The 27,502-nt window shown below is 42.3% G+C and overlaps 1 protein-coding gene across 1 annotated transcript in view; it reads right to left on the minus strand.

Moving 5' to 3' along the window:
- Window positions 1-27,202, minus strand: part of pard6gb (par-6 family cell polarity regulator gamma b) — a 101,424-nt gene extending 74,222 nt beyond the window's left edge. The window contains exons 1-2 of the mRNA XM_084311771.1: window positions 26,934-27,202; window positions 2,799-3,021 (exon numbers count right to left, since the gene is read on the minus strand). Of these exons, the coding sequence (XP_084167897.1) occupies window positions 2,799-3,021; window positions 26,934-27,005 (295 nt within the window). The 5' untranslated portion in view covers window positions 27,006-27,202. The remainder of the gene's footprint in view (window positions 1-2,798; window positions 3,022-26,933) is intronic.
- Window positions 27,203-27,502: the final 300 nt, after the last annotated feature.

A 27,502-nucleotide genomic window follows, 5' to 3' on the forward strand; every position in this document is an offset into this window, starting at 1 on the left:
GTCAGAGAAGAACAATAATGCACAAGCTCACATTTACAGACCAATGCACACACTCACTAAAAGACACGGGTAACGCACATACAGACCAACAGGTCTATGCACATAATGTACACAAGCTCAGGCACACAGTCCATCTCACGCTCTCGTGCTTAAGTCACTAATACAATCCTCTATGACATTAGGTACACAGACGCACACACACACAACTCATTGTCTGCCTGCCAACAATAGCCTCCAGTCAGACTAGCACAGCATCCAGCACGTGTCTCTGGTGTTTACACTACAACAAACACTAACCCTTCCTCGATAAAACGGAGTGATGTGGATATCAGTTTTTACCATGGTGACGGCTAGGGGCTGGGTAGTCTGGTGTAGCCATACCTCTCTCTCGACACTGTTAGCGCTGTGCCAGTGCCGGAGAGAGGTCTGGCTGAACCCATTATCATTACGATAAAGGGGATAAAAAACTTTCTGGCTTGTTTGTATTTCTTTAAACTAATTGTCACAATGACCCTGGGTGGCGCCAAGCAGCGACGGGCCCAAGCAGAGAGCAGAAGGGGAGGATATTCCCAATAGTCGCCCAATGGCAGCCCAAACGGTTAACCCTTTCACTGCCACACGACAGCCGGTTAACCCTTTCACTGCCACATGACAGAAGGAACCTTCTGTTGTGTGGCAGTGAAAGGGTTCAAGTACAATTAAAACTTGTTATTCAGTATTTATGAATGTTTTTTCCTTGCACATTTGCTCAATGAAATGCACAAATTGGGACTTGTTCAAACTATCATCAGGTACAGTTCTAAGATAAACTAGTTATACTGTATGTGGCTGCTTCTACTGACAAGTAGCTTTGCAAACACCAACAACGCTCACTTAAGAACAAATAGTAAGGTATATTGATATGACTTTGATGTGAAAATGAATCTTGAAACATAAAAAATGAACTATCAAAAAAGGTTTCAGATCTTACATTGTACAATTTGGCAGACAACCCTATCCCACAATCTGTGAATTCAGCTCTAACCACCCTGCCTCTCAACAAGAAATTGTATCAAAAAACGATAGGAGGCCTCTTGAATAGCCAGATCCTCCCTCTATCCACAATCCTCTACAAAACAGCACTTCTGTGGCTTAGCTTTTGTAGTCCCAACGAGTGGAACAATACCCCCAGAGTGTACGTATAACTGAGCTAGCCACATTCCAAGAGGGATTGGAGCATGGCTGGATGTGAATGGTGATACTAGATTCATTTGTATGCTAGTAGCTAGCAAGCTAGCTGGCCACCACTCCAACGCTGAAATAAAATGAGAGAGAAAGAGATGGAGAGAGGGATAGACCAAAAGAGAGCTGGTTCCCATTCAAGGTTCCGTGGAGTTGGCTTCAGACAGACACACACGCTCGCTCACGCACGCACATACACACACACACACACCTCAGTGAGGAGCCTCTCTTTTCATGCCAGGCTTTTGTCCCTCTGTAATGTCTGGTATGCCGGCACAGGCTTTGCTCAATGACCTGATTTCTATGGGGCTGTGTGTGTGCGTGCGTGTGTGTGTGTGTATGTGTGTGCCTCTGAGGCCTTCCTTTGGATAAGACACAGGACTTAGCCGTACAGACAGAGACGGATTGAGCCAATAAAGGGGGCAGGAAACACACACACACACACACACTCCCACATGAGGTAAACAAAAAGGCCTGGAGTTCTCGTGAAGGGAAGAGTAATTGGACAGGGAAAATATTGTGTGGGAAAACTGGTCTTGATTAGAGTTCGCCTATACACTGCTACGAGTGACAACAGCTAGCCAGATCAACAGTCTAAGCTGATTGGCTAGCCAGATCGGGCTCGTTTCTAGAGTGGGAGAATTTCTAGATCAAGTCATATATTTACCATAAAAGTAAGTAATCCGGGGAGCTCCCGTAGCTCACCGCATATCTCTGCGCTATTTCTGCGTCGGGGAAAACCGTGCTCGTCACGGATCTGGGGGACACGAGTTCGATTCCCGGACCCGCCGTCATTTCTCAGAATGTCTTCCCCTGCTCTACATCATTTCAACCTGTTTCTGTCGGTCATGCTTGACCAGAAAAGCGATAAACGCTAAAAAAAAAGAAAGTAAAAAAAAAAAGAAAAAAAAAGTAAGTAAGTAATCCAGCGCATACCAGGGGTGTTGTTCACATAGTTTCCCCCCCCCCCATACCAGTCTTTTTAACATGTGGGTTCCAAGTTACAGCTGGCCTCGATACAAAAATCAAGGCGCCCTTCTTTTTCTCATAATCTTTACCCTTACTGAAATCTATCAATCCCGGTTAAAGTCCATGATCCGACATGGTATTAATAATGCACGTGATCCAACATGATATTAATAATGCCACGAAATAAGGGGGCTCAACTATAAATGTGTGGAAGGGTGGCGTCTGAAAGAGACCCAGGGAGATTACAGGCTGTTTATCGCCGTTCTCCAGTTTAAAAGCAGAACATTGAACTTAGAATTAATGTCCTTAACAGAAACACGACGTCTCTAGATTGCGTTTGCGCAAATTGCGTTATCGACGCTGAAACGACGTATTGTGCGACCCTACTGGGAACCTTGTGAAGCTCCATTAACGGCCGTGTGTGTTGGCAACCGTGACCAACCAAGCGGAAAACGTCCAGAATTCTTCCGAGTTGAAAGAGAAGGATGTAGGATGTGTTCCATTCTCTTTTATTTCATTACCAAAGCCTAGGCCAAAAGCCCACAAAAAAACACACACAAAAGGCCCATATGAGGACACACAGACGTGGCACTCTCTCGGGTCAATACCTTGTCTCTGTATGAAGACCCTCAGCAGTGGGTGTGCGGTCGACACGGCCTTGCAGAAGTTGTCGTCGTTGTTGATCGGCAGCAGGTCGCCGTGGATGTCGGCGTAGCCGATCATCACCTCCATGTTGGCGATGCGGTGGACGTGCATGACAAGCTTGTAGAACTCCTCAAACTTGCCGGGCTTGACTCGGTCCACCGAGAAGCGCCGGAACTCTGCCCCATACTGGAGGAGGAGAGGAGATCAAAGGAGAAAAAGAAAAGTTAGAAGGGGGGAAAGTCACTATGGCGACCAGACAGGAAGAGGAAGCGGAGTTGCCTGACCCCGTGGCTTTATCTAAACCGACCGGCCGGCAGACACAAGCTCAACTGGGTGGAATTCACGTGAGAGAAAAGTTACATGTTGCCCTCTCAACAAGGAATCTATAAAAAAAAAAACACAACAATAAGCTAAGAAAAGACAAAATATTTCTCACGAGACCAAAACCATAGAAGATTATGACCTTGGCAGGCAGCCAAAAGCATGGCTGTTGGCCAACACCCAACAGCCTATGTAAACAATGCTGGCAGTCAAGCTAGCAGTGTTTCTGCGGGAAAGAGACAGACTTCAAGTAAGTGAGATACTGTCCCGCTCATATTACTGTAAAACCCACATTTGACCAGGGGTGGAAACATAACTAATGCTGCTTGTCCATTGAACTGGCATGGCACTGTACGGTACAGGACGCAAGCCTACCCATCCTGCACCATTAATACAACAGACCTGTGAATGTAGTTGGGAAGGTGGGAGGTGTAAAGCAGATGTTGGTTGCAGAGACTCTGGTATCAGCTCTCTGGCACCAGTTTACACCAACATAGAAATGCCATATAGTGGCCCGTATGCGTGTAGCTTTATGCCAAGCAAGCAGTGCAAAAATTTACCGTAGTGGCATGCAGTAATGCGCCTTTCATTTTCGCGGAAATAGGCTGTCTATTGCCATTCTCTTTGACAAACTCTAACCTTAACCAGCTCCTTAACAACGCCTAAACTTAACCGTTCTAACCTTAACCAACTCCGAAACAATGCCTAACCTTAACCACCTTAACCATAGAAATTATATTGCCATTCTCTTTGACAAACTCTAACCTTAACCAGCTCCTTAACAGCGCCTAAACTTAACCGTTCTAACCTTAACCAACTCCGAAACAATGCCTAACCTTAATCGGCGAAAGAATACACGTTAAAAAAAAAATCACGTTAAAAAATATTTTCGATGGGATTCGAACTCGCCAGCAAACAAGCCATAGGATCCACAGCCATGTGTCCTTGCCAATTGAGCTATTTGTTGGATACTGAATAAGGGGCGGTGACTTATATATATTGAGCTCCGCTCGTGTCGCATGCGCGGGCACCTCGCGCGAGCACGCCGGCGCACGCACGCACCTGAGCGAGCACGCCGCCGCCGGTGCACGCACGGTAGCATTTGTCTGAAAAGAAGGGCGCTTTACCGCACTAGCGTGCGGTGACGAATGCGGAAGCATTTTTGCACTGCTTGCTTGGCATTAACGTACAGGCGGCCCGTATTATCCACTTCCATTAATTTGTGCTAAGCTAAGCTAGCTTGCAGGAGGATCGCTTTCTACTGAACGGACAGAGAGGAAAGTGGTATCCATTTCTTCTTTCCTGACCCTGGAGAAGACCGTAAGTGCATTTCCCATAATGTTGGCGTGTTCTTTTATGTATTTATGACGCTCACTCTTGCCCAGCTGTCCACACCTATATGAATTGAAAATGGGGGACCCTGATGGAAACAAGACAAACGTCTTTCTCAGGTCTGCATCCCCTTAACAATTGTGTGTATTGAGCCGTACTGTATTGTACCCATTCTGCAATCTGTTAAATAAAGTTCATTCATTCATACAGGAAATGCTCAAGTGAAACTCATATTATAAATTGAACATCTAGTGATCTATGCACGAAAACAATCTTTTTAAAGTCTCTTAGTTTTAACAAGATTGCGTAAGCTAAGAAGTGCTTAGGTGAAGTATTTACAATGTTCGCTATTTGGCAAAACAAGACATCTGGCCAGAAAGCACTCTCACTACACTAGTCTACACGCCCACTAGCAGCTGAGGAAGGAGCCACAGTCTAAAGAAGCCAAGGAATCAGCACATCAGCCATAGTCTATGGCAGGGGTAGGCAACCCTAGGCAGGCATAGGCACGGGGGGCATTTTCATAGGCACAGGGGGCAGAATTTAAAAAAATATTATAATTTCCCTTTTTTTTTGCTTTGAAATATTAAGAGTGAAATATTTTGCATTGTTGTCGCATTTATCTTGTTGAAATCCTCCCACAGGTTCTGTTTACTACCACATATTTAATTGAGACCCTTTATTTGTTTATTATTTCAATTTAGCTGGAAATACATTGCTACATCATTCAGTAACATTTGCAGAGCCTTATAACAAAAACATTATTACGGTCACCATTGTGACAAGTGGGATTAATCAACAAATTTTATTATTTATTTTTCTATTTCATTGAACATTGCACATGTTAACACTTTGGTTGCCTAAGGTTAAATTAATGATATACCATAGATTGCCAGCGCTATTTGTCTATGGAGAAAGTCCCCTTCTTTGCAGGGCTATAACTTTTTAAATTCGATTGCTACATTGCCATTATTAGGGCCCATTCAAAGTCCTATATGTATTGTTCATTGTGTAGCAACGTTAAACTTTTTCATTCACATATTCATAGTAAAGTATGGTCTAATGTATAAGTATGTTTTCATCTCTTTCTGCAGCTTTCTCCAGAACGTGATATATAGCCCCAAATGCATTATATTGATGATGAAATACAGTTTGATGGCAATCAGCGCGATATAAAAAATTCCAACTAGACGTACTTCTAGAAGTTACTACACGTCATCTGATGTTGACCGGATGGGCGAGGGGGCGTTTATAATTCCGTGGGCAGCGTTATACCAATCATCTAATGTGGGTCAAATGTTGATAATATCAGTTATTATCGAAGACGGTAACGTTACACGCTGAAACTCACCCCAGTCTCTGCGCGCCGTTGGGCGATCATCGTCGAGTAGACATTTTATCATTATGGGATATATTATTACCCGGTCCATCTCCAGCTTGTATAATGGTATATACGTCCAAATCATGTTGTTTATCGAGTTATTGGCAATCGATCGCTATGTAGTGTGACGAGCTAGAGTGCCGGAACCTATACCGAGTGCCCGGAAGTAATATGGCCGACCAGCAAAACCTCTACTGCGCTTCCTGTTAAGCGGTTGCGCCGATCGGCCACCAGATGGCGCTCCTGAACCGCCAGAGAGCTCAGTGGGTCCTGCTGGTGGATCTCAGGCCAGCGGAGGGACATTATGAATCCGATCGCAGATTTTTGAAATATTGATATAAGGACGCTGTACAGCGTCCCCCGGCAACTTTAGCATGGCCAGCAAAGACGTGAGAAGACGTGTCCCGGCACTCAAAGTGTTAAAAGCCATTTTTTTTACTCAAAATGAGAGTATTACCAAGTCAACTTGTGTTCTTAAAACAATGACAATAAACATAGTTTTATTAGGTTGAAATAATGTGGTTGAGTACATATTTTTTTGTTAACTTATTATGGATTGAAAACTGAAAACCTTAATGCACAGTTACTGAACTCAATATTTTTAAGTTCTGGTAACTTATTATTATACATTTTTTACAGTGTAGTCTTGCGATCAATCAAAACTTATTTACACGATATACCTCACATTCACCCTCCATTCACATCCTGGTGTTCTCCTGGTGTTCTCCATTAGGCCTGTAGGTGGAGCTATGACAGCACACGTACACTCGTACAGTACACACCGATGGTGTGTGATGTGTCCAAAAATGAATGGGCAAATGTGAGTGAAATGGTCACACTGTATGCAGCTGTTTGTCTGCATTGCATCCCCCCCTCCCCCCCCAACTCAGATTTAGGGTTGATACAACCATCATAATAATATTGTTAATAATAACAATAACAATAATGATGTAATGAGAAGAAAAAAATTACGAAGCATGGAATATTGTTGAGGCACACTAGTTACAACTATAACAGGCACTCCATGTCAAAAAGGTTGCTGACTCCTGGTCTATGGAAGCCAAGGAATCAGCACATCAGCCATAGTCTAGGAAGTAGGGCTGGGCGATATGGCCTCTAAATGATATCACAATATTTTTTGGCTATATCACGATGCACAATATATATTGCGATATTTTGACATTTCCTCTAAAGCACTTAAAAATGCTTGATTTAACCCTGTGATGCATACAGTCATGCCAACATGATTATAATAGTCCCTGCAACATATGTCTGCATTAAACCATGAAGATGCTTTCAAAAATAATTAAATTAAAAGTTTCTAAAAATCTAAAAGAGTAGTCTACTGACACACTAATACAGAAAACAAATTATTAAAATCTAAGACAAATTTATATAAAAACTCTTGGGTGCCTAAGACTTTTGCACAGTACTGTGTTTTATATCAACTTTAGCCAAAAATACACACTACTGTGAGAAATTATCAGCAATGTTATAACATCCTACTGGTAAACAAAACACTGTAAAGGTGTGTGTGCATCATGTGTATTAAATATATATATATTTATTTACTTTTTAAATTGCATGAAACATTATGAAGTATTCTCTTATGCCGCTTTTCCACGGTCTGCAGTGCATGGTACTACCTACTCTGGTACTGAACTGTACCCGATATTTATTTAATATAGTCATATCGCCCAGCCCTACTAGGAAGCCAAGGAATCAGCCACAGACAGTCTAAGGAAGCCAAAGAATCAGTAGGAGTTAGGAAACAAGGGGTTCATTAGACAACAACAGAACAATACAGGTATGAGTTAAGAGTTCGATGATTCACAACAGTCAGCTCCAACCTCCCACGCACCCAACATTCACGCACAAGAGCACAGACTAAGCAATTGTCTTAAAACCATCCTGGCTGCGTCACCGGACCACCAAACGAGAGTTCAGCAAGGGGTCAAGATGGGGTCACGATGGTGTCATCACCGTGAGTCATACACAGGACAGGAGTAGGTAGAGGAGAGATGGAGAGGAAAACAATTAAAAGGAGAGAGAGAACCTAGGCATTGTACACCATTTGCACTTTATAACATTTTGAGTATCTTTTCAGTTCCTTAAAAAAAAGAAATCACATTCCACACTTCCAGGAGCTGTGAACATTTTTCACTTCAAAACCACCTAGGATCTGACTTTTGGAACCCTTTTGAAAACCATTGCAGGGTTTTGGCTTGAAGGTGTGTAAATTCCTCTGTCTCTCTGCCACATCTTGTACTGCATACTCATACGCAGTAGGGCTGTCTTAAATACTTCGAAGCTTCGTTCGATGGGCATGGGATTCTAATATATATTAAAAAAAAAAAAAAAATCAACTCTGCCTCTCTTTGTTAACTACAACAAGCAATGCCGTTTGTTATTTAAGATGAGGCCGGATTCGGCACCGACAGATTTGTGTTCATTGTGCTACTTTTATAAAGCCTCAAATGACTGCTTACAATATTTCATGAAAGCAAAGTGTTTCGTTTGTCTAAGATTTAAAAGGGTTTAAACTTTACAGCACTGACAAAGTTGAACAAAGTGCTGTACAAGTCCCACAAGCCACAACATAAAACATATTTTATTTTTATTTATTTTTTAATCTCGAAGCTTCGAATTAAAATCGAATCTCGGCCCCGAAGCTTCGAATGCCAAAAGAAATTCAAAAGTCAGCCCTAATTACTCAGAGTACTGCAGAAAAACAATTCCACACAGTCACCTTTTGAGTCATAACAACTTAATCAAGTAGCTTATAATGATGCCATGAGAATATTACTTAAGACCTAGATGGTGTAGTGCAAGTGAAATGTTCATGGCTGCACGTGTCTGTCAATACCTTCCAAGCTGTTTTAAGAAATCTCATGTATAAATGTATCTGTCGGCTAAATTACTCTGGAAATGAGATCATTCTGGTTTTAACGGACATTAGGTTCAGTGCCACACGTTACCACTCATCTATGTGGAGACATGGCACAGCTGTCTATTTGTGAGACATTGATGTGAATTATAAGTGATGTTATTTTTATATAGGTTGTGTATGTTTTATTTTTGATCTGGACCACAAGTCCGTATTAAAGTTTGAATTGAAAAATGTAATTGAATTAATCTAGTGAATTTATTTGATAGTCAACTACTATTGGAGGTATGATGTCGACTATACAGGCTATTATTTGTGCAGAACATGTCACCAGAGTGCCCTTTTCACATGTATCCAATGGAGTGAGAGAGCTCCTACCTAAAATCTGAGTTGCATGTGTGATGTCACTTATAGATTGAACCTATCGTGGTCCAATATCAATATGTGGTAACTGGACACCTTCTGCTTGAGAGAGTTGAGAGGTTGAGAGAGTGAACAGTTTCAAGTACCTCGGAGCCCACATATCCGAGGATTTGACATGGACCACACACATTGACAGTGTTGTGAAGAAGGCACGACAACGCCTCTACTTCCTCAGGCGCCTAAGGAAGTTCCAAGTCAGTCAGAAGATCCTTAGGAACTTCTACTCATGTACAATAGAGAGCATCCTGACCAGGGGAGGAAACTAACTTTTTGGCTTACCAGCCAACTGGCGAGTATCTGATTTTTTTTACCAGACAAACTGATTTTTTACCAGCCAAAAAGAATCGCTAATTGTGATAATTACTTCTTTGTATGTCTTCGTCTAAATTGATTTTCAATCATAGTAAAAATTACACCATGTCTCTACTCTTTAAAATATTTATTAGCATAAAACATTAATAACAGTCTCTACTCTTCACAATATTAGCATACAACATGTATTAATCACACTGTCTCTACTCTTCAAAATATTAGGATATCACATATTAACATGAAAGAGGGAACTATTCTGGACTGGGTTGGGCTGAACTAGGCAGTGAAAGATGCTGGGCTGGGCTGGACTAGGTTGGACTGGGTTGGGCTGGTCTAGGTTGGACTGAGTTGGGCAGTGAAAGAACCAAGCATTTCACTGTAATGTAATAGCTAAATAAAACAACTTGACTTGTTACATTTGCACTCTGGTTGTATGCCAAATGTATTCTGGTTGTACTGTACTTGTGCTGTAAGATGACAATACATTGGAACCGAATCGACAACGCTAGGGGTTCAGCAGGTGTATTCTGAATGCCAAGTATGACAACATCACCGTTGTGAAGGGCATATGGGCGAGTGGTGATATGGGGGGAAACCCGGTAATAATAAAATGTCACTCGGCTGCATTTAAGCAAAGCCGCTCAGTATAGTCCACTATGTTGAACGCGCGTTATGGTAGCTTGTTACATGCTAGGTAGCTAGCCGGCTAATGCTGGTTGACTTGTCATTCTCATCCGACTCGAAGGAGACGCGTCGCATGCTGTTGTTGTTCGCTCCCATGTCAGACCGCACTGATATCCGAAAGCGACAACTCTACATGCAATTATTTTCATCCACTGATGTGTTTTTGTCTAAGTTTGTCTACGTTGTCAAGCCGGTGGCAGGAGTCTGTAGGTCTGCGCGCAGTGATCTGTCCACTTCCCCTAGATGGGCGGCATCTTCTAGAAAATGAGTGTTCATTGGAGGAGCTTAGAGCGCATCTGTACAACGATGATGTTAATTGGTTATGGTTCGATTATTATAAGGCGCAAATGGGAGGAATCAAGGGGGGAGTCAGAGTTCGGCTTGTGCCAGTGAGCGAATCAGCAGATTGCAGAATGATTTTTTTGTTTTGTTTTGTAATTACTAGTACTCGCCAGACTGGCGAGTGCTCTTCATGAATTACTCGCCAAACGTAAAAAATACTCGCATTTGGCGAGTAAAGTGGCCTAATTTCCTCCCTAGATCCTGACTGGCAACATCACCTCCTGGTTTGGGAATAGCACTGCACAAGACCGTAGCAGACTACAAAGAGTGACACGTTCAGCCGAACGCACAATTGGAGGGGGGCTTCCCACCCTCCAGAACATTTACAACAAGCGGTGCAGGGGGAAGGCTAAGAGAATTATTAAGGACTCGAGCCACCCGAACAACTGCCTCTTTGAACTGCTGCGGTCAGGCAAGCGATACCGGAGTCTTAAGGCGAGCACAGAAAGACTCAGAAGAAGCTTCTATCCCCAGGCCATCAGGCTGCTAAAGGAACAATAAACACTATGCAACAACCATCAAATGCACACAGCACACACACCCACACGCACACTTAAACAAACACACTGCAGCACCCACTCTCCACACTTTAGATCACAAACACACTTTATATTTATTGATAAAGGATTTGCACTACAACTCGTACACCTACTGTAAATTGTACCTAAATTGCACCTCATCCCATTTCTGCCTTGCACTATATAGTATTGTATATTAATACACCGCATACTAGTATTGTATATTATATGGTAACTCAGTTACGTCTATTCTGCATCGAACATATGCCTATACTGAACACTGTGACCTCATTTTTTTTTACTTCTAATTTACATGCTATACTATGTTATTCTATTTCATACTTATCTTGTCTTGCACAGTCTCTGGAGCGTAACAGTAAGAAGCATTTTGTATAAAAGTATTCTGTACTTCTGTATGACAACTATTAAAGAAACTTGAACTTGAAGCTTGCATGAATATAAACTGTCGATTTGGAATTAATCTGTAAATATCAATGGGTGCTTGTCGCCTATTTGCATATTCATAGACACCCGCCTTCTTAATGGAGGGTGAAGGTGTAGAGATGCTGCCGAGCCATTTTCAGTCGTTGATTGAACAATTTGGTGGAAGAAAAACATCTTATAAAAATTGTTATTCGATATAGAACAATTTTAAGGGTTGAAAATACATCTGAGGGAGTGTATTTCAAGTTAGTGAGTTGGAGAGATCCCCCCCCCCCCATATCTCACGACCTCCTCACCCCCCAACAACCCTCACGGTTAGGGCAGGTTGCAAGAAACACTTGACTATAACACTTTCAAAACAAACCATTTAAACAGTCTGCACGTCCTACAAAGCTTAAGAGAAAGAGAACAAAGATAACTGAGGAGGGAGAGAGAGGGAGAGAGAGAGAGACACTTCATGCCTCAGTAAACCCACAACACAAGGCTTTGTCAGCGACAATAGTAGAGGTGTCAGAATCACAGTAGTAATTTGTAGACCGAGGTCCTGTCTGCTACTGTAATTATCAGCTCAAAGAGAGGAGAGGAGTGGAACAGAGGAATGGTGGGGAGAGAAGGGGAGATAATGGGAGGAGAAAAGAGACACAAGAGAAGGAGTGAAAGGGAGAAGAGGAAAATGGGAGGCAAGGAGAAGAGTCCATGGGAAGAAGACACAAGAGGAGAGGAAGAGAGGAGGTTAGAAGAGAGGAAGAGAGGAGAGGTGGAGGGGAGAATGAGCAGAGAATAGGGGGATAGGAGGAAGAGAGGGAAGCATAGAGGAGGGGAAAAAATGAGAGAAGAGACACAAGAGAAGGGGATAAGAAGAGGAAAAAAGGAGAGGAAGAGAGGAAAAAAGGGGAGGGGAAGAGAGGAGGTGAGAAGAGAGAAAGAGCTGAGAATAGAGGCCGGGATAGGAGGAGTGGGAAGCAGAGAGGAAAGAATGAGAGGAGAGAAGAGACACAAGAGAGTGAAAGGGAGAAGAAGAGGAGGAAAATGGGAGCCAAGGAGTTCAAGTTAAGTTTTTTTTAATTAAATATCACAATAAAATACACATACTTTACGGTGAAATCCTTGGTTCTGTATGAGCCCCTGAGAGTGCTTCATACAGTAAAAAAAGTAAGTAAGAAAGTAAGTATAAAAAAAAATAAAAAAAAAAAGTAAGTAAAGAGGAATATACAATCTAAAGTAGTAGAAATTAGTAAACAGTGAGGTACAATGCAGAAAATTAGGTACAAAACTTAGTTTGAGGTAAGGTGCAATTACATACAAGGAGAAGAGTCCATGGGAAGAAGACACAAGAGGAGAGGAAGAGAGGAGGGGTGGAGGGGAGAAAGAGAGCAGAGAGTAGGGGGGCAGGAGGAAGAGAGGGAAGTGGAGGAGGGGATAAGACTGAGAGAGAATAGACACAAGAGAAGGGGATAAGAAGAGGAGAGGAAAAAGAGGACCCAAAAGAGGAGTCTATGGGGAGAAGAAACAAGGAGAAGACACAAGGGGAGAGGAAGAGAGGAGGTGGTGGAGAAACAAGGAGAGAAGAGAGGAGAGGGAAGAAGATGATATATTAGTCAGGTCTACTCTGTAATTAGGAGATGACACATGATTATAAGAGACAAGAAGGCTTGCTGGAAGACTACAGAGAAGCCACGCTACACAGACGTAGTGTACTGTACACGCATACGATCAATCATCGTCTTGGCAGCAGTGACTCTGTGACCTAGCATTCCCACCTAACTTTAATCCCCACTAAAAGGTTCTAAGTGACATTACGCGTGGCATTAGAAACAACTGACAAACACATTTTCCAGGGGTGCTGCTGAAATGCATAGGTGGCATTTTAGAGAAGTGACCAGGATTCAACAGATTAATTCACCTGGAAAGACCCCGCCACCATTCAACACTAGATACACATTATGCGGTAATATAAACCTTTATTAAAATAATAATGTAAAAGGTACAACACATACTGTATAAGAGGTACTATATATAGAATACATGATACTACTTACTAAAGTTCTGATTGTACATCTGACTGGCATCACGCCACCATGCCTCACAAGTAACGTCCCATAAATAGTTATTACCACTTAGTTTTAAGTCACATGAAGATTCATAAGCATAATATTACATATCCAGGTAGGGAAATTTAGAAATACCCTGCAGCTGAGTGTGGAAATGCCAGAGGAAAGACTGAAAGGGCATGCCTGAAAACGGATCAAACATACATTTTCACAATTGGGCAAATGCTCAATGGTGGCCAGTCTTGGAAAGTAATTGCTTGACATAACTTGATGTCTTAACAAAACAAATGTTTCAAACAATGTATGCGTTCTGCCTACAGTTCTTATACAGGCCAAATACAATAGCGATCTAAAAGGAATGGCGTCTGTGGTTTCCACCAAGTAGCCCGATGCACCGGTCTGATGTATCTCCATTAGGGTTGCCGAGGTGATGTGGAATTTTCTCACGATTTATAAACTCATGACATTTTTATTTATTTTCAATAAGGAGTATCCATTTGTTGGACAGATGTTAGGTTCTAATTTAAAAATAAACCAACGGACAGTAATACCTTCCGTAAAATGTTCTATCCGTTCATTGATTAAGCATTACATCACACGCAGGAGTGGTTTGTGACCAATAAACCATGCCTAGGGGTGGTTGTTAGGCCCGAGGCGCAGCCGAGGGTCGTTAGACCCCCCTAGGCATGGTTTATTGGTCACAAATCACGACTGCACGTGGTGTAAAGCTTTTATACAACTGCCAGATTCATCCAACCTTATTTCTATACAATAAACACACATTAATCGAAGATTTATTGAAAAAACCATCCGCCAGAAAAAGTAGTTCCCACAACTCCATGTGGAAGCAGCTTGAAGTGCATCCAACCAAACTAACACATCCAACTGTGCATTATTGGAATGATTGAGAGAAGTTGCCTCATGTGGAAGCAGCTTGAAGTGCATCCAACCAACTAACACATCCAACTGTGTATTATTGGAATGATTGATTGAAAATTTTATTACCAGATGCAGAATATAAAGTAGGTAAAACAAATTAAAACGTTTTCTTTGCCCTATTTTTTTATTTATTTCTTTTAGCCTAAACTTAACCAGTTGGAAACCAGGGGTACAGTAATAAAATTAGCAATCAACCAATCAATCAATTCAATAGACCATGCTCACTTAAAACAGCGCTGCTTCTCTCTCAGTCTGACTCCCCCGCTGTTGCAGACAGGAGTGTGTGTGTGTGTGTGTGTGTGTGCGTGTGTGTGTGTGTGTGTGTGCGTGTGTGTGTGTATGTGTGTGTGTGTGTGTGTGTGTGTGTGTGTATGTGTGTGTGTGTGTTTGTGGGTACGCCAGCGTCGGAGAGAGAACGCTGCAGTCAGTAGAAAGTAGGAAGGAAGAAATTTAAATCAATCAATTATCTATCAATCAATCCGCGATTTTTCTTTTGTTCTAGATTGAGTCAAGACCCATCAATTACATCATCCAACATTGTTTAAAGGACTAACACATTCCCCTTGACAGAATCGCTTCATATTTAGTCGTTATGGTGCTTTCAACATAACCATTTGTTGTCCGCGATCTTGTTTTCTCCCGGAGTGAGCCGGGGAGGGTTATGTGATTTGGTTGTGGGCGGGTCCTGAGCCCAGGACCGTGGATTGTTGCCAATAAAGACGTGTGAATGGCCAATCAGAATCGAGAAATTTGCATGCCGTTGTATAATTGAATGTATTGCATTGATCACATACTGTGCAAACATACTGTTGCTGGTCTGGACTGGTCCTAGGAGCTCCTCTCGGGTCGAGCGCTCGAGGTTTGGGGTTTAAATCCGAAAGATTGCCACATCCTCCGCCTGTCATGTCGCCTCCAGTCTTCTTTCTCTCCTTCACATGAAAGTGAAACCTAAAAATAGCTCTGCAGACACTTTGTTTATAATGTTGTCTGACTTAAATAGATAGTATTTTACAAATGTGTTTTTTTTTTTTTTTTTTTTTGATGGATGTGGGCAGTGATGTGCGAAAATGAATATATATGGTACATTTATATAGCGCATTTATCCAAAGCGCTTTACAATTCGTTCCTCATATTTTACCCATTCACTCACACACAGACTGCAGAAGCAACCATGCAAGGTGCCAACCTGCTCATCGGGAGCAGAACTAGGGGTTAAGTGTCTTGCTCAGGGACACATTGACAAGGTGCTCTGGAGGAGTGGGAATCGAACCGGGAACCTCCAGATTACCAGGCGACTGCTCTACCTACCGAGCCACTGTCACCCCCCCCCCCAAGAAATATATATATATATATATATATATATAAATAAATAAAAGCAAACATCGGTGGGGGTGGTGGGCAAGTAATGTACTCTGTGGATGTCTGAACAGAGTATCACAGACTACCGCGGCTAGCCAAATCCCCACTGATGTCATCAGAATATCACCCAGCCCTCATTTTGTACTTGTACGCAAAACCTGAAAAATCTGGTTTCAAACCAACACTTGGCCCGTGGGGGGAGTGCAAGTCTGAACACGGGCAGAGTCATCGCCAGCCTAAATCTAAATGCACACACCTGGGAGTTCATCACGAGAGCGGTGATATCACGGCTCCTCCCGGCCTGGAATGAAGCAATGTCAACGAGTTCAAACAAGTCTTGAGAGAAAGAGTGAGAGAGAAAGAGACCACCCGATTCACTCACCTCTGATACAAAGAACGATCGGACGGTCTTGGGCCTACAACTGTCCCAGTCAAATGTACTGTATTGTGCATCTATGTTGTTTTGCCTCTTTGTGACACTTCCTAATTATTATTTTTAACCATATCAATGTGGGATGTATACATTCTGTAAGGGTTTGATTTATTAGATGGAGAATTGGCGTCATGGAATTTTCTTAAACCAATTGTACAACAGAATATAGGTCTTATTTATTATTATTTTACTCCAGTAAACAAACCTTTTATAGCCACAGTGAATACGAACCCTTGCACATAAGTCTGTTTTGACCATTTTTGGACAGCCCATGTATTTGCAGTTGTGAAGTTAATGTAAATCACTTGATGTGTGAATGTGATATATCACAAGAAACTACTCAACCTCGACTGTCTTTAACTATGAGTGAAAACACTAACTTAACGATCTTTAGAGATAATAAAGTTTGAAAACAAGTTACTCTGAAAACTTTATACTGAGTCATATGGTTCTTCGTCTGAGGTACTCAATATCTGTTGTTGAGCTGTCAATCAACTACAGAATGAAAACATCTTGTCTAGTGTTAGTCCTTGTATCAAGAGCTCAGTCATATGTACCTGTTATCTAGTGTTAGTCATTGTATCAAGAGCTCAGTCAATCAACTACAGAATGAAAACATGTTTTAATTTCTAGTGTTAGTTCTTCTATCAAGAGTTGAGTCATATGTATCTGTTGTCTAGTGTTAGTCCTTCTATCAAGAGAAGAGTCATATTTTTTTTTTTTATAGCACCCACCCATTTGGTTTCGTATTAATTAGAATATAAACCAAATTTTGGGGTAAGAGCTCACAAACATTTTATGGTCTCATAAAGCCAAAGCTGTCGATTGACATTACAGATTGAAGGGTTCTCTGTCCAGTTTCAGGAGAGTGCATCACAGTGTCTGCGTGTAGAACTGAAACTAAAATAAAGAGGATGGAGGAGTGAACCAACTCCCACCTGCCAGCCCCCATATAATCTCCCTCTCTCCTACTCTCTGATAAGACCCTTTATCGAGTGAAACCAGCTCCTGGTCAAGGCTCCTGTCCAGTATGAGCCAGTCAGACACCTCCGGTGTTGTCCCCAGATAGGCTTATCATCACGAGAGGGATTTCCTGCCAGAGAACACCAGCAAACACTAGGGTTAGTCGGAAAAACTGTGTCATCAAGAATATTTTGTTGTTTTGTTGAGGAAAAATGAAATACAATTTTTATACTTTAAACTGTAAAAAGGAAAGGTGTTGCTATTGTTTTCTATATGACTTGGTCGACAAATCAACACAAAGCACTTTAGGCCTATATTTTTACATATACTGTAGTAAAGATAGGTGCAGTCCTTTATGGAAATATACTTGGCCTAAGCAAGGGAAAGAAAGAAAGAAAGAAAGAAAGAAAGAAAGAAAGAAAGAAAGAAAGAAAGAAAGAAAGAAAGAAAGAAAGAAAGAAAGAAAGAAAGAAAGAAAGAAAGAAAGAAAGAAAGAAAGAAAGATGGATATGGGTGGGCACTGGGCAGCCTCCTCCTGGGCCACATATGACTCAGGCAACATACCGTAACACAACACTCACATCAGCCTGAATGCCATCCTCTTCCTATGGGAGCTGGAGATCAGACCTGGCCAATAATATTATGGTTTCACGTATTTGACTTACTTGAGGTGCTTAGTTGAAATTCATCTAGTGATCTTGAGTGACACAAATGGAGAACAGCCCGCCTCCGGTGCCACACTTGCCTCCATACTACTGGGTTTCACTGGACTATCTATCAGCAATATCGTCAACTGCCTGAGCTCCTGATAGACCACCTGATGCCTGGTATGCAACAACTAAACCAGTTGCTTCTAGGGCTGGGCGATATGGCCAAAATGTATCACAATATGTTTTAGTTTTATCTATTGATATTGTTTGTGACCAAGATTCCTGCAAGCGAATACTATGATGAAATCAATTCAACCGTTTTCCGGCACGGATTTCAAAATTCAAAACATATTCCTGACCTAAAATAAAACGCCAGAGTTCCTGCAGGCGTGCAAACCTTGCACACTCCCATCTCCCTCATCTTGCTTATTCTCCATCACAAGAAGATAAATACAAAACAATACACACTGAAAACACTTTATCTACATGACGAGGCAAGAGAGCACACAAAGTCACTGATTAAGGAACATAAATAGAGCGATGAGTCATACTATCTGTGCTTGAGAGGAAGAAGTGCAACAACAACAAATTACATTGAATCATCTGTATAGATAAGTGACTCTTAATGTGACACCATACACCCTGCCTGGTCCTGCCCACACCATCCCAAGCTTGGGGAGTCCCGCCCACAAACAATGCCCAACGAATCAAACTACTCTCCTGTCTCTCTGCAGAACAATCTTACTTGTATCCTGCTGAGGTGTTGACTGACATTGAAGGTGTATCAAAAGCTTTTTTTTTTTGGAATATTACAATGGGATCTCGGGTGTCCTTTGAGTTTATGGGTAGGGGATGCCCCGATCGATCGGCCAGCGATCGGTATCGGCCGATATTCACTAAAATAGCTGGATCGGGTATGGGTAAAAAAAGAAAAAAAATCGATAATTTATATCCATGTGTTAATGTGTTACATTTTGTTTCACTAAGTTAGGAAAGTAATGTTTTAAGTCAAGCCTGATGTTGCCTTGCACAAAATAATGATCCCGTTCCCAGTCTCTTCCACACAGTGAGGCATACAGTTTATTAATTAAACAATTGGTATTTACATTACATTTACATTTAGTCATTTAGCTGACTCTTTTATCCAAAGCGACTTACAAGTTCTGTACGACAAGTCATCAGGAAGGGCACAACTCTATCAGCTGAGTAGTTTTTGTTTTTTAATGTTTTTATCTATAACAAAACCACAATCGGTATCAGCCGATATGGCTCATAGAAGATCGGTGATCGGTATTGGTGGCAAAAAACGTGATCGGGGCATCCCTATTTATGGTTATTTATTAAATCAAATGTAGTACCTTATCTGAACTCTGACTTCATTGCCTACACCCTGTTAACCATACTGCAACTGCACGACTCTGAACTTTGTTGCCTACTCAATTTATACCTACCTAGTGCCCTACACTGTAATCATAATAACATATCTAATGACAAATGTGACTTGCGCTATAATTTTCAGTCACATTGATCCCAAAACATATTGAGTTGCACACACTGTTGAGGAGATTCTTAGGAGCTGGATATCAATATCGTCTTTGTACTCCATATATTAAGTGAGATACAGCACATTATATAATGACATATATATATTTAATTTTTGTATTCAAATGAATAAGAACCATACAACAAATTAATCTAGACATGTTTGCACACACTACACTGTTCTCCCTTTGTCACTTGCACACATCAATCTATGGAACAAAGGCACTCGCATACACATGCACACTCATCAATATACTATTTGATTGTAGTTTCACTTGTGCATCATATCATTTGGTCAGCACATGCCTATGTGCACACTAGGGCTGCAACGATTAGTCGACATAATCGACAATGTCGATTATAAAAAATCGTCGACGAGGAATTGTTGCGTCGATTAGTCATTAAAAAAGAATTATTATATATATTTTTTTATACTACCTATCTTTGTGAAAGTGGCTTCTCAGCTCTGGTCCAGCCAGCTGAAGACTTCTTAGCTTAACATAACAGACGGACAGTAAGTTTGGGCGAACTAATGGGATAACTGGGGATGTTGTTTGGTCCTGACAAGAGTCTCAAAGCAACTCTGAGGTCATGCTCAATGTCCAATCTGTTCCTCTGCTCTGTCTTCAGCTGGACCAGAGCTGAGAAGCCACTTTCACAAAGATGGGTAGTGCAAAAAAAAAAAAAAAAAAAAATATATATATATATTTTTTTTTTTAATATAATTGTTTTTCGATTAGTCGACTAATCGAAAAAATAATCGACAGATTAGTCGACTACCAAAATAGTCATTAGTTGCAGCCCTAGTGCACACACATGCATGATTGCATGTACATGTCCACATGCACACCCATATCCACATGCGCGGCCACACCCACACACACCAGCTCATCATGGATTGTGGGCCATGTCAACCGGTGCCGTCAAAAAGAATCTGCTTTATTTTAAATCAGATGAAAACCCATCCCTGCCTTGTATAAAGATAAGCCTTTCTTTCATAATCTCAGCGAGACAGAGCGGGAGGGATAGAGCACATCACAAATGAAATATCCTCTCAGGCGGGGGTCCGTGGGACCTAATGCGTTTAAATTTGGGGGACCTTGACCTGAAAAGGTATGAGAACCATGGACGTATATTATTACCCGTTTAATCTTTCAGAGTGGGGGACAAAAGCGTACATGTGTGTGTGTGTGTGCGAAAAAGAGAAAGGAGAGAGAGAGATGTGTGACAGACAGAAAGGAGAGAGATGCGTGACATGCAGACAGAAAGGAGAGATGTGTGACATGCAGACAGAAAGGAGAGATGTGTGACATGCTGACAGAAAGGAGAGATGTGTGACATGCAGACAGAAAGGAGAGAGATGTGTGACATGCAGACAGAAAGGAGAGAGAGATGTGTGACATGCAGACAGAAAGGAGAGAGACTGAGAGAGATGTGTGACATGCAGACAGAAAGGAGAGATGTGTGACATGCAGACAGAAAGGAGAGAGAGAGATGTGTGACATGCAGACAGAAAGGAGAGAGAGAGATGTGTGACATGCAGACAGAAAGGAGAGATGTGCGACATGCAGACAGAAAGGAGAGATGTGACATGCAGACAGAAAGGAGAGAGAGATGTGTGACATGCAGACAGAAAGGAGATGTGTGACATGCAGACAGAAAGGAGAGATGTGTGACATGCAGACAGAAAGGAGAGATGTGTGACATGCAGACAGAAAGGAGAGAGAGAGATGTGTGACATGCAGACAGAAAGGAGAGAGAGAGATGTGTGACATGCAGACAGACAGAAAGGAGAGAGAGATGTGTGACATGCAGACAGAAAGGAGAGAGAGATGTGTGACATGCAGACAGAAAGGAGAGAGAGAGATATGATATGACAATTTATATTGCGCCCCTCAACCAATAGTTACATCGGCCCGGGGCGCATCCCGGGAAAGAAAGAGAAACAAAAAAAAGACAGGAACCATACGAAAACTGAAAAAAATACATGCAGTCCAACTAAGCAGATAGAGAACAGACAGACATAATACACCAGTCATACTACAATACAAAATTAGCTCATGGATTGTTTATGGCGAAAATGTGGGTTTTAAGCATGGCCTTAATTAAAGGTCCGTAGTAGGGGTGGACGGTATAAACGGTATACGGTATAAACGGTATGAATTTGCTCTACGGTATGGATTTTGACTATACCGTATAACCGGTAGTGCAGCTCTAAAATAGCAATGACGTCATGTAACCACAGCGCGACTATTTCACTCGCATTTGCCCCTAAAAATAGATAGAATTAGTCATAGATAATAGATATGTGCGAACTAGAAAAAGTTATTTAGGAGGCTTCGCGCAGTGGGCGTGCCAGCCCCTCCCGCACGCATGTAAACACGGGTCTACCTAGTGGGACGGGACGTCTCCCTGAGCTAACGTTAGCTTAGCTACCGTTACAAAATGACCCAGTCAACTATTCACTTTTAGTTTAATACATGATGAGGCATTGTCTAACCGAACGGTATCTAGTCGGCCAGCTACCGATAGCTCCTGACATCAACAAACGCTCCATCAAGTCTAGTAGAGTAGACGTGTATGATAGCTCCGTTAGCCGTTAGCTCACGTTAACGCAAATTAGTTCACCGTTCAAAACGAAATGTCCCATTGAACTAAATAATTCACTGAGGCGTTGTATTAACGTTATATATCCGGCTAGCAGTAGCTACAGATAGCTCCTGATATCAATGTCTTATAACACTGATTCGATGCGTATTCGAGCTGAGGGCTTGCTAACGTTATAGTACCAATACAATAGGGTCCAGGTGCAGCGCCGGAGAATCCTGGCCCTAGCTCTGCTCGAGGCTACTAGAGTATAGGTCCAGGTGCAGCTCTGGAGAATCCTGGCCGTAGCTGGAGGCTACTAGAGTACACACAGACAGTGGAGCTTGTTGCGTGGTGGCGATGTCTCGCAGATAATACAAGTACAAGTCTAATTATATAATATATATATTTTATAAAAAAAAAAAAAAAAAAAATTATATAAAATAAAAAAAAAATGTTATCAAAAACGATGATACCGTGATATATACCGTTACCGTCTATGCTTCAAATTATACCGTGATATAAATTTTAGACCATACCGTCCACCCCTAGTCCGTAGAGTGCTTGCAGATTTCAGGTTGAGTGGGAGCTTGTTCCAGAGGGTCGGTGCTGCGACTGCGAAAGCCCGGTTTCCCTTCGTCACCAGTCTTGTGTGGGGGATTTTTAGGCAGATTTGGTTGTTTGATCTGAGGGATCTGGAGCTGGTTGATTGGACCAGGAGTTCTTTTATGTAGGCTGGGGCGAGACCGTTTATGGCTTTGTATGTGAACATGAGGATTTTGAAATGTATTTGTTGTTTTACCGGGAGCCAGTGCCCGTCACGAGCCTGGCGGCTGCGTTCTGGACGAGTTGGAGGTGGTTAATGTATTTGTCTGCCAGATATGTGACATGCAGACAGACAGGAGAGAGAGAGATGTGTGACATGCAGACAGACAGGAGAGAGGTGTGTGACAGTCTACAGACAGAAAGGAGAGATATGTGTGACAAACAGGAGCGTGAGATGTGTGACATGTAGACAGAAAGGAGAGATGTGTGACATGCAGACAAAAAGGAGAGATGTGTGACATGTAGACAGAAAGGAGAGGTGTGTGACAAACAGGAGGAGTGAGATGTGTGACAAACAGAAAGGAGGGATATGTGTGACAAACAGGAGTGAGATGTCAGATGTGTGACATACACAGGAGAGAGAGGTGTGTGACAGACAGGAGAGAGATGTGTGACATGTAGACAGAAAGGAGAGATGTGTGACATGTAGACAAAAAGGAGAGATGTGTGACATGTAGACAGAAAGGAGATATGTGACAGACAGGAGAGTGAGACAGACAGAAAGGAGAGAGATGTGTGACAGACAGAAAGGAGAGAAAGGTGTGCGATATAGAAAGGAGAGATATGCGACATGTCACTCTCACAGGAGAGAGACGTGTTACATCAGACAGACATAACCAAACACAGATCGGGTGTATGCATTTCTGTTTAAGAGTGTGACTGGTTCAGAAGTATAATAGTCTAGTAGGTATAGTATTCTAGATTAAGTTTTACTAGTCCACACACATTGACAGTGTTGTGAAGAAGGCACGACAACGCCTCTACTTCCTCAGGCGCCTAAGGAAGTTCCAAGTCAGTCAGAAGATCCTTAGGAACTTCTACTCATGTACAATAGAGAGCATCCTGACCGGCAACATCACCTCCTGGTTTGGGAATAGCACTGCACAAGACCGTAGCAGACTACAAAGAGTGACACGTTCAGCCGAACGCACAATTGGAGGGGGGCTTCCCACCCTCCAGAACATTTACATCAAGCGGTGCAAGGGGAAGGCTAAGAGAATTATTAAGGACTCGAGCCACCCGAACAACTGCCTCTTTGAACTGCTGCGGTCAGGCAAGCGATACCGGAGTCTTAAGGCGAGCACAGAAAGACTCAGAAGAAGCTTCTATCCCCAGGCCATCAGGCTGCTAAACGAACAATAATCGCTAAACGAACAATAATCACTATGCAACAACCATCAAATGCACACAGCACACACACCCACACACTCACTCAAACAAACAACACACTGCAGCACCCACTCTCCACACTTTAGATCACACAAACACACTTACACTTTATATTTATTGATAAAGGATTTTCACTACAACTCGTACACCTACTGTGAATTGTACCTAAATTGCACCTCGTCCCATTTCTCCATTTCTGCCTTGCACTATATAGTATTGTATATTAGTACACTGCACAGTATTGTATATTGTATGGTAACTACGTCTATTCTGCATCGAACATTGTACATATGTCTAAACTGAACACTGTGACCTCTTTTTTTACTTCTAATTTTACTATGTTTTTATTTCATACTTATCTTGTCTTGCACAGTCTCTGGAGCGCAACAGTAAGAAGCATTTTGTACAAAAGTATTCTGTACTTCTGTATGACAACTATTAAAGAAACTTGAAACTTGAGTCATGGTTCCCATACACCAGGTTGAAATATGATACCTCTGTATCAGTCTTGTTTTTGACAGTAATAGCGTTTCTTTGTTTTTTCCCCTGTGTGAATTACACTCTGATGTGTCTTTCCTTTTGTTGCACCATCATCTTGGTGCTATTTCAGTCAAAATAGTCTTCTTTTCATCTGAAAACAGTGCTTCAAGGTACCCTTTTTAGATTGTGTTTAAATGTGCACATTTCTACGATACGTATAAAAAATTAATGACAGTATTGTAAAAATGCATACTGTTGCATGGATTCATGATGCTATCTGGATATTCTGTATACCACCCAGCCCTACCACACACTTTTCTCCGATAGGGCCAGGGTCATCTCCACATGTAGATAATTGATTAATTCTATACAAAAAGTGCAATTGGCAAAATCAGAGTCAGTCAACAGCAAGACACAAAAAAGGAACTGTTCTTTGGGGAGTCAAATTAGTTGATTTAATTTACAAATACATGAGTATGCGATATCATTATCCCTTGTGCCACCATGAACAAGCGCAGGAAGGGAACATAGTTTAGATGTGTGGGTGGGGGTATGTATGGGATGGGTTGGGTTTACACTAGTGGGCACCTCCCCCGTCACCGTCACAGATATTTGGTTGAGTTAGGGCTCACAACAACACTTCCAAACACTGGCTCTTAGTGAGCTAGGGCTCACAACAACACTTCCAAACACAGGCTCTTAGCGAGTTAGGGCTCACAACAACAACACTTCCAAACACAGGCTCATAGCGAGTTAGGGCTCACAACAACAACACTTAAGTTCCAAACACTGGCTCTTAGTGAGCTAGGACTCACAACAACAACACTTCCAAACACAGGCTCATAGCGAGTTAGGGCTCACAACAACAACACTTAAGTTCCAAACACTGGCTCTTAGTGAGCTAGGACTCACAACAACAACACTTCCAAACACAGGCTCATAGCGAGTTAGGGCTCACAACAACAACACTTAAGTTCCAAACACTGGCTCTTAGTGAGCTAGGACTCACAACAACACTTCCAAACACTGGCTCTTAGTGAGCTGCTAGGGCTCACAACAACACTTCCAAACACAGGCTCTTAGTGGGCTACTGTAGGGCTCACAACAACACTTCCAAACACTGGCTCTTTACTTAGTGAGCTAGGGCTCACAGCAACACTTCCAAACACTGGCTCTTTACTTAGTGAGCTAGGGCTCACAGCAACACTTCCAAACACTGGCTCATAGCGAGTTAGGGCTCACAACAACACTTCCAAACACTGGCTCATAGCAAGTTAGGGCTCACAACAACACTTCCAAACACTGGCTCATAGCGAGCTACTGTAGGGCTCACACAAGTCACAACAACACTTCCAAACACCGAGTTCTGGCCATCCTAGAATCCCCATGAGCTATACCAGCTACTGTTAGGCTACTGCTCAGTCATACACTACAGTCGTACACCAGCACCGTATGACACCAGCACTGTATGACATCTATTGGTGCATAACATCACAACAACAGATACATGATGATAATACAAAACACAGCTAATGAGTAAAAGCCTGGGCTAGCCCTATGAGGTCATAACGAAAGGACCGGCTGGCTCAGTTAAAAGTACCATTCACATAAGCACCTGGTTTGACAAGGTCAAGAACCAAGCAGCAAGATGCTACTTCTGAAATTACTTTCTCTTCGACTCTCTCCAATATCTCACCACAGACTGGTGTCCAAGAGGAGCAGTTTCTTCACATTTGACATCAGTGTGTGTGTGTAAGGGGGGGTTGTATATTGACACGTTTACCAACTCAATGGAGGCTAATTAGCCCAATTTTAGTTATTAATTCAATACAATTGCTATGTGGTCTACTACATACACTGCAAACTAGTGGTGGGACATAACCCTGGTCGATGTTGCATTGCCTGACTAGGCATGCTGTCAGGACAGCACTCTCACGGCTACAAAATGTCCAAAACAATCCTCTCGCTGACGCTGAAACTATTTTGCCAATAATATCCGTGAACTTTCTGCGAATACACACACAGACTGCTTCTTTCGGGAAGGGAATTAACATTTAAAAAGGTATTCATTGCCAATCCAGTTTTTCAAGAGATTCGTGACAGACGGGGAAGAAGAAGCTCTCTGCTCTCATTACAATTCGCATGATTAGTTCCCAGCTTCAGCGGGAATTCTCCATCAATGAGGGTGAATCGCGTTCAGAAACGGGTACAAATGTTGTTCATTAAAGTGTTTTTGTTTCGCAAAGTAAAGGAGCTCCTTTTTTCTTGCACGAGGCAAAAAAACAACTCTAGTTGCATGCTATTAAGTATTATATTAGTACACGGGTGTTTTCCAACTCTACACAAAACTACAACCCCGTTTCGGGGACGAGACCATGATGTGAACTCTTTTCTATTCAAATTCCGATGTGGTTTAATAATACAAATAGTTATTAGTCTCTCAATGCGCCACTCACCTTGCTTTTAACTTCAACGGCGTTGCAATCCGCATATCGCAAGGGTTGCGATTTATGAAAACTCCGATTCATTTTTGTTTGGTTGGGGGGGGGGGGTAAAGAAAGACAAACAAAAAGTTCAGCAGCGGTTGCCCACAGAAAAGGGGCTATAGGTCCAGTCGGTCCCTCTGTGCCGCGGGGTCCCGGAGCTGCTGGTCTCTTCTGCTTCAGGTCTTCAGCTACTTTACTTTACGTGTCCTTTATCCGAGGTGTGCTGCTCCGCGACGCGTTTGGGGAAAACTTCACGGGAAAACAAGATGAAGCGAACAAAACCCGCCGCCTCTCTGACTTGTGGGAGTGAGTTAAGTTTTGAAATGACATCACCCCACCATTCGTGTACAGCCCTCCTCCCAAATATGCGATTATTACGCACGCTGGTCCTCCAGTGCGCCAGAGGACGCGGTTCTCCACCTCCTCCAATCCCAAATCTTTCCATTTTAGTCACAGCCCAGCCCGTTGCTATTTTGGGCCTGTTCAATTGACGTGTGCCTTTTAATTATTGAAGAATTCTCTCGTGAGATCTGAATTTA

Source organism: Notolepis coatsorum (genome assembly GCF_963971535.1).
Source record: "Notolepis coatsorum genome assembly, chromosome: 4".
NCBI classification, from domain to species: domain Eukaryota; kingdom Metazoa; phylum Chordata; class Actinopteri; order Aulopiformes; family Paralepididae; genus Notolepis; species Notolepis coatsorum.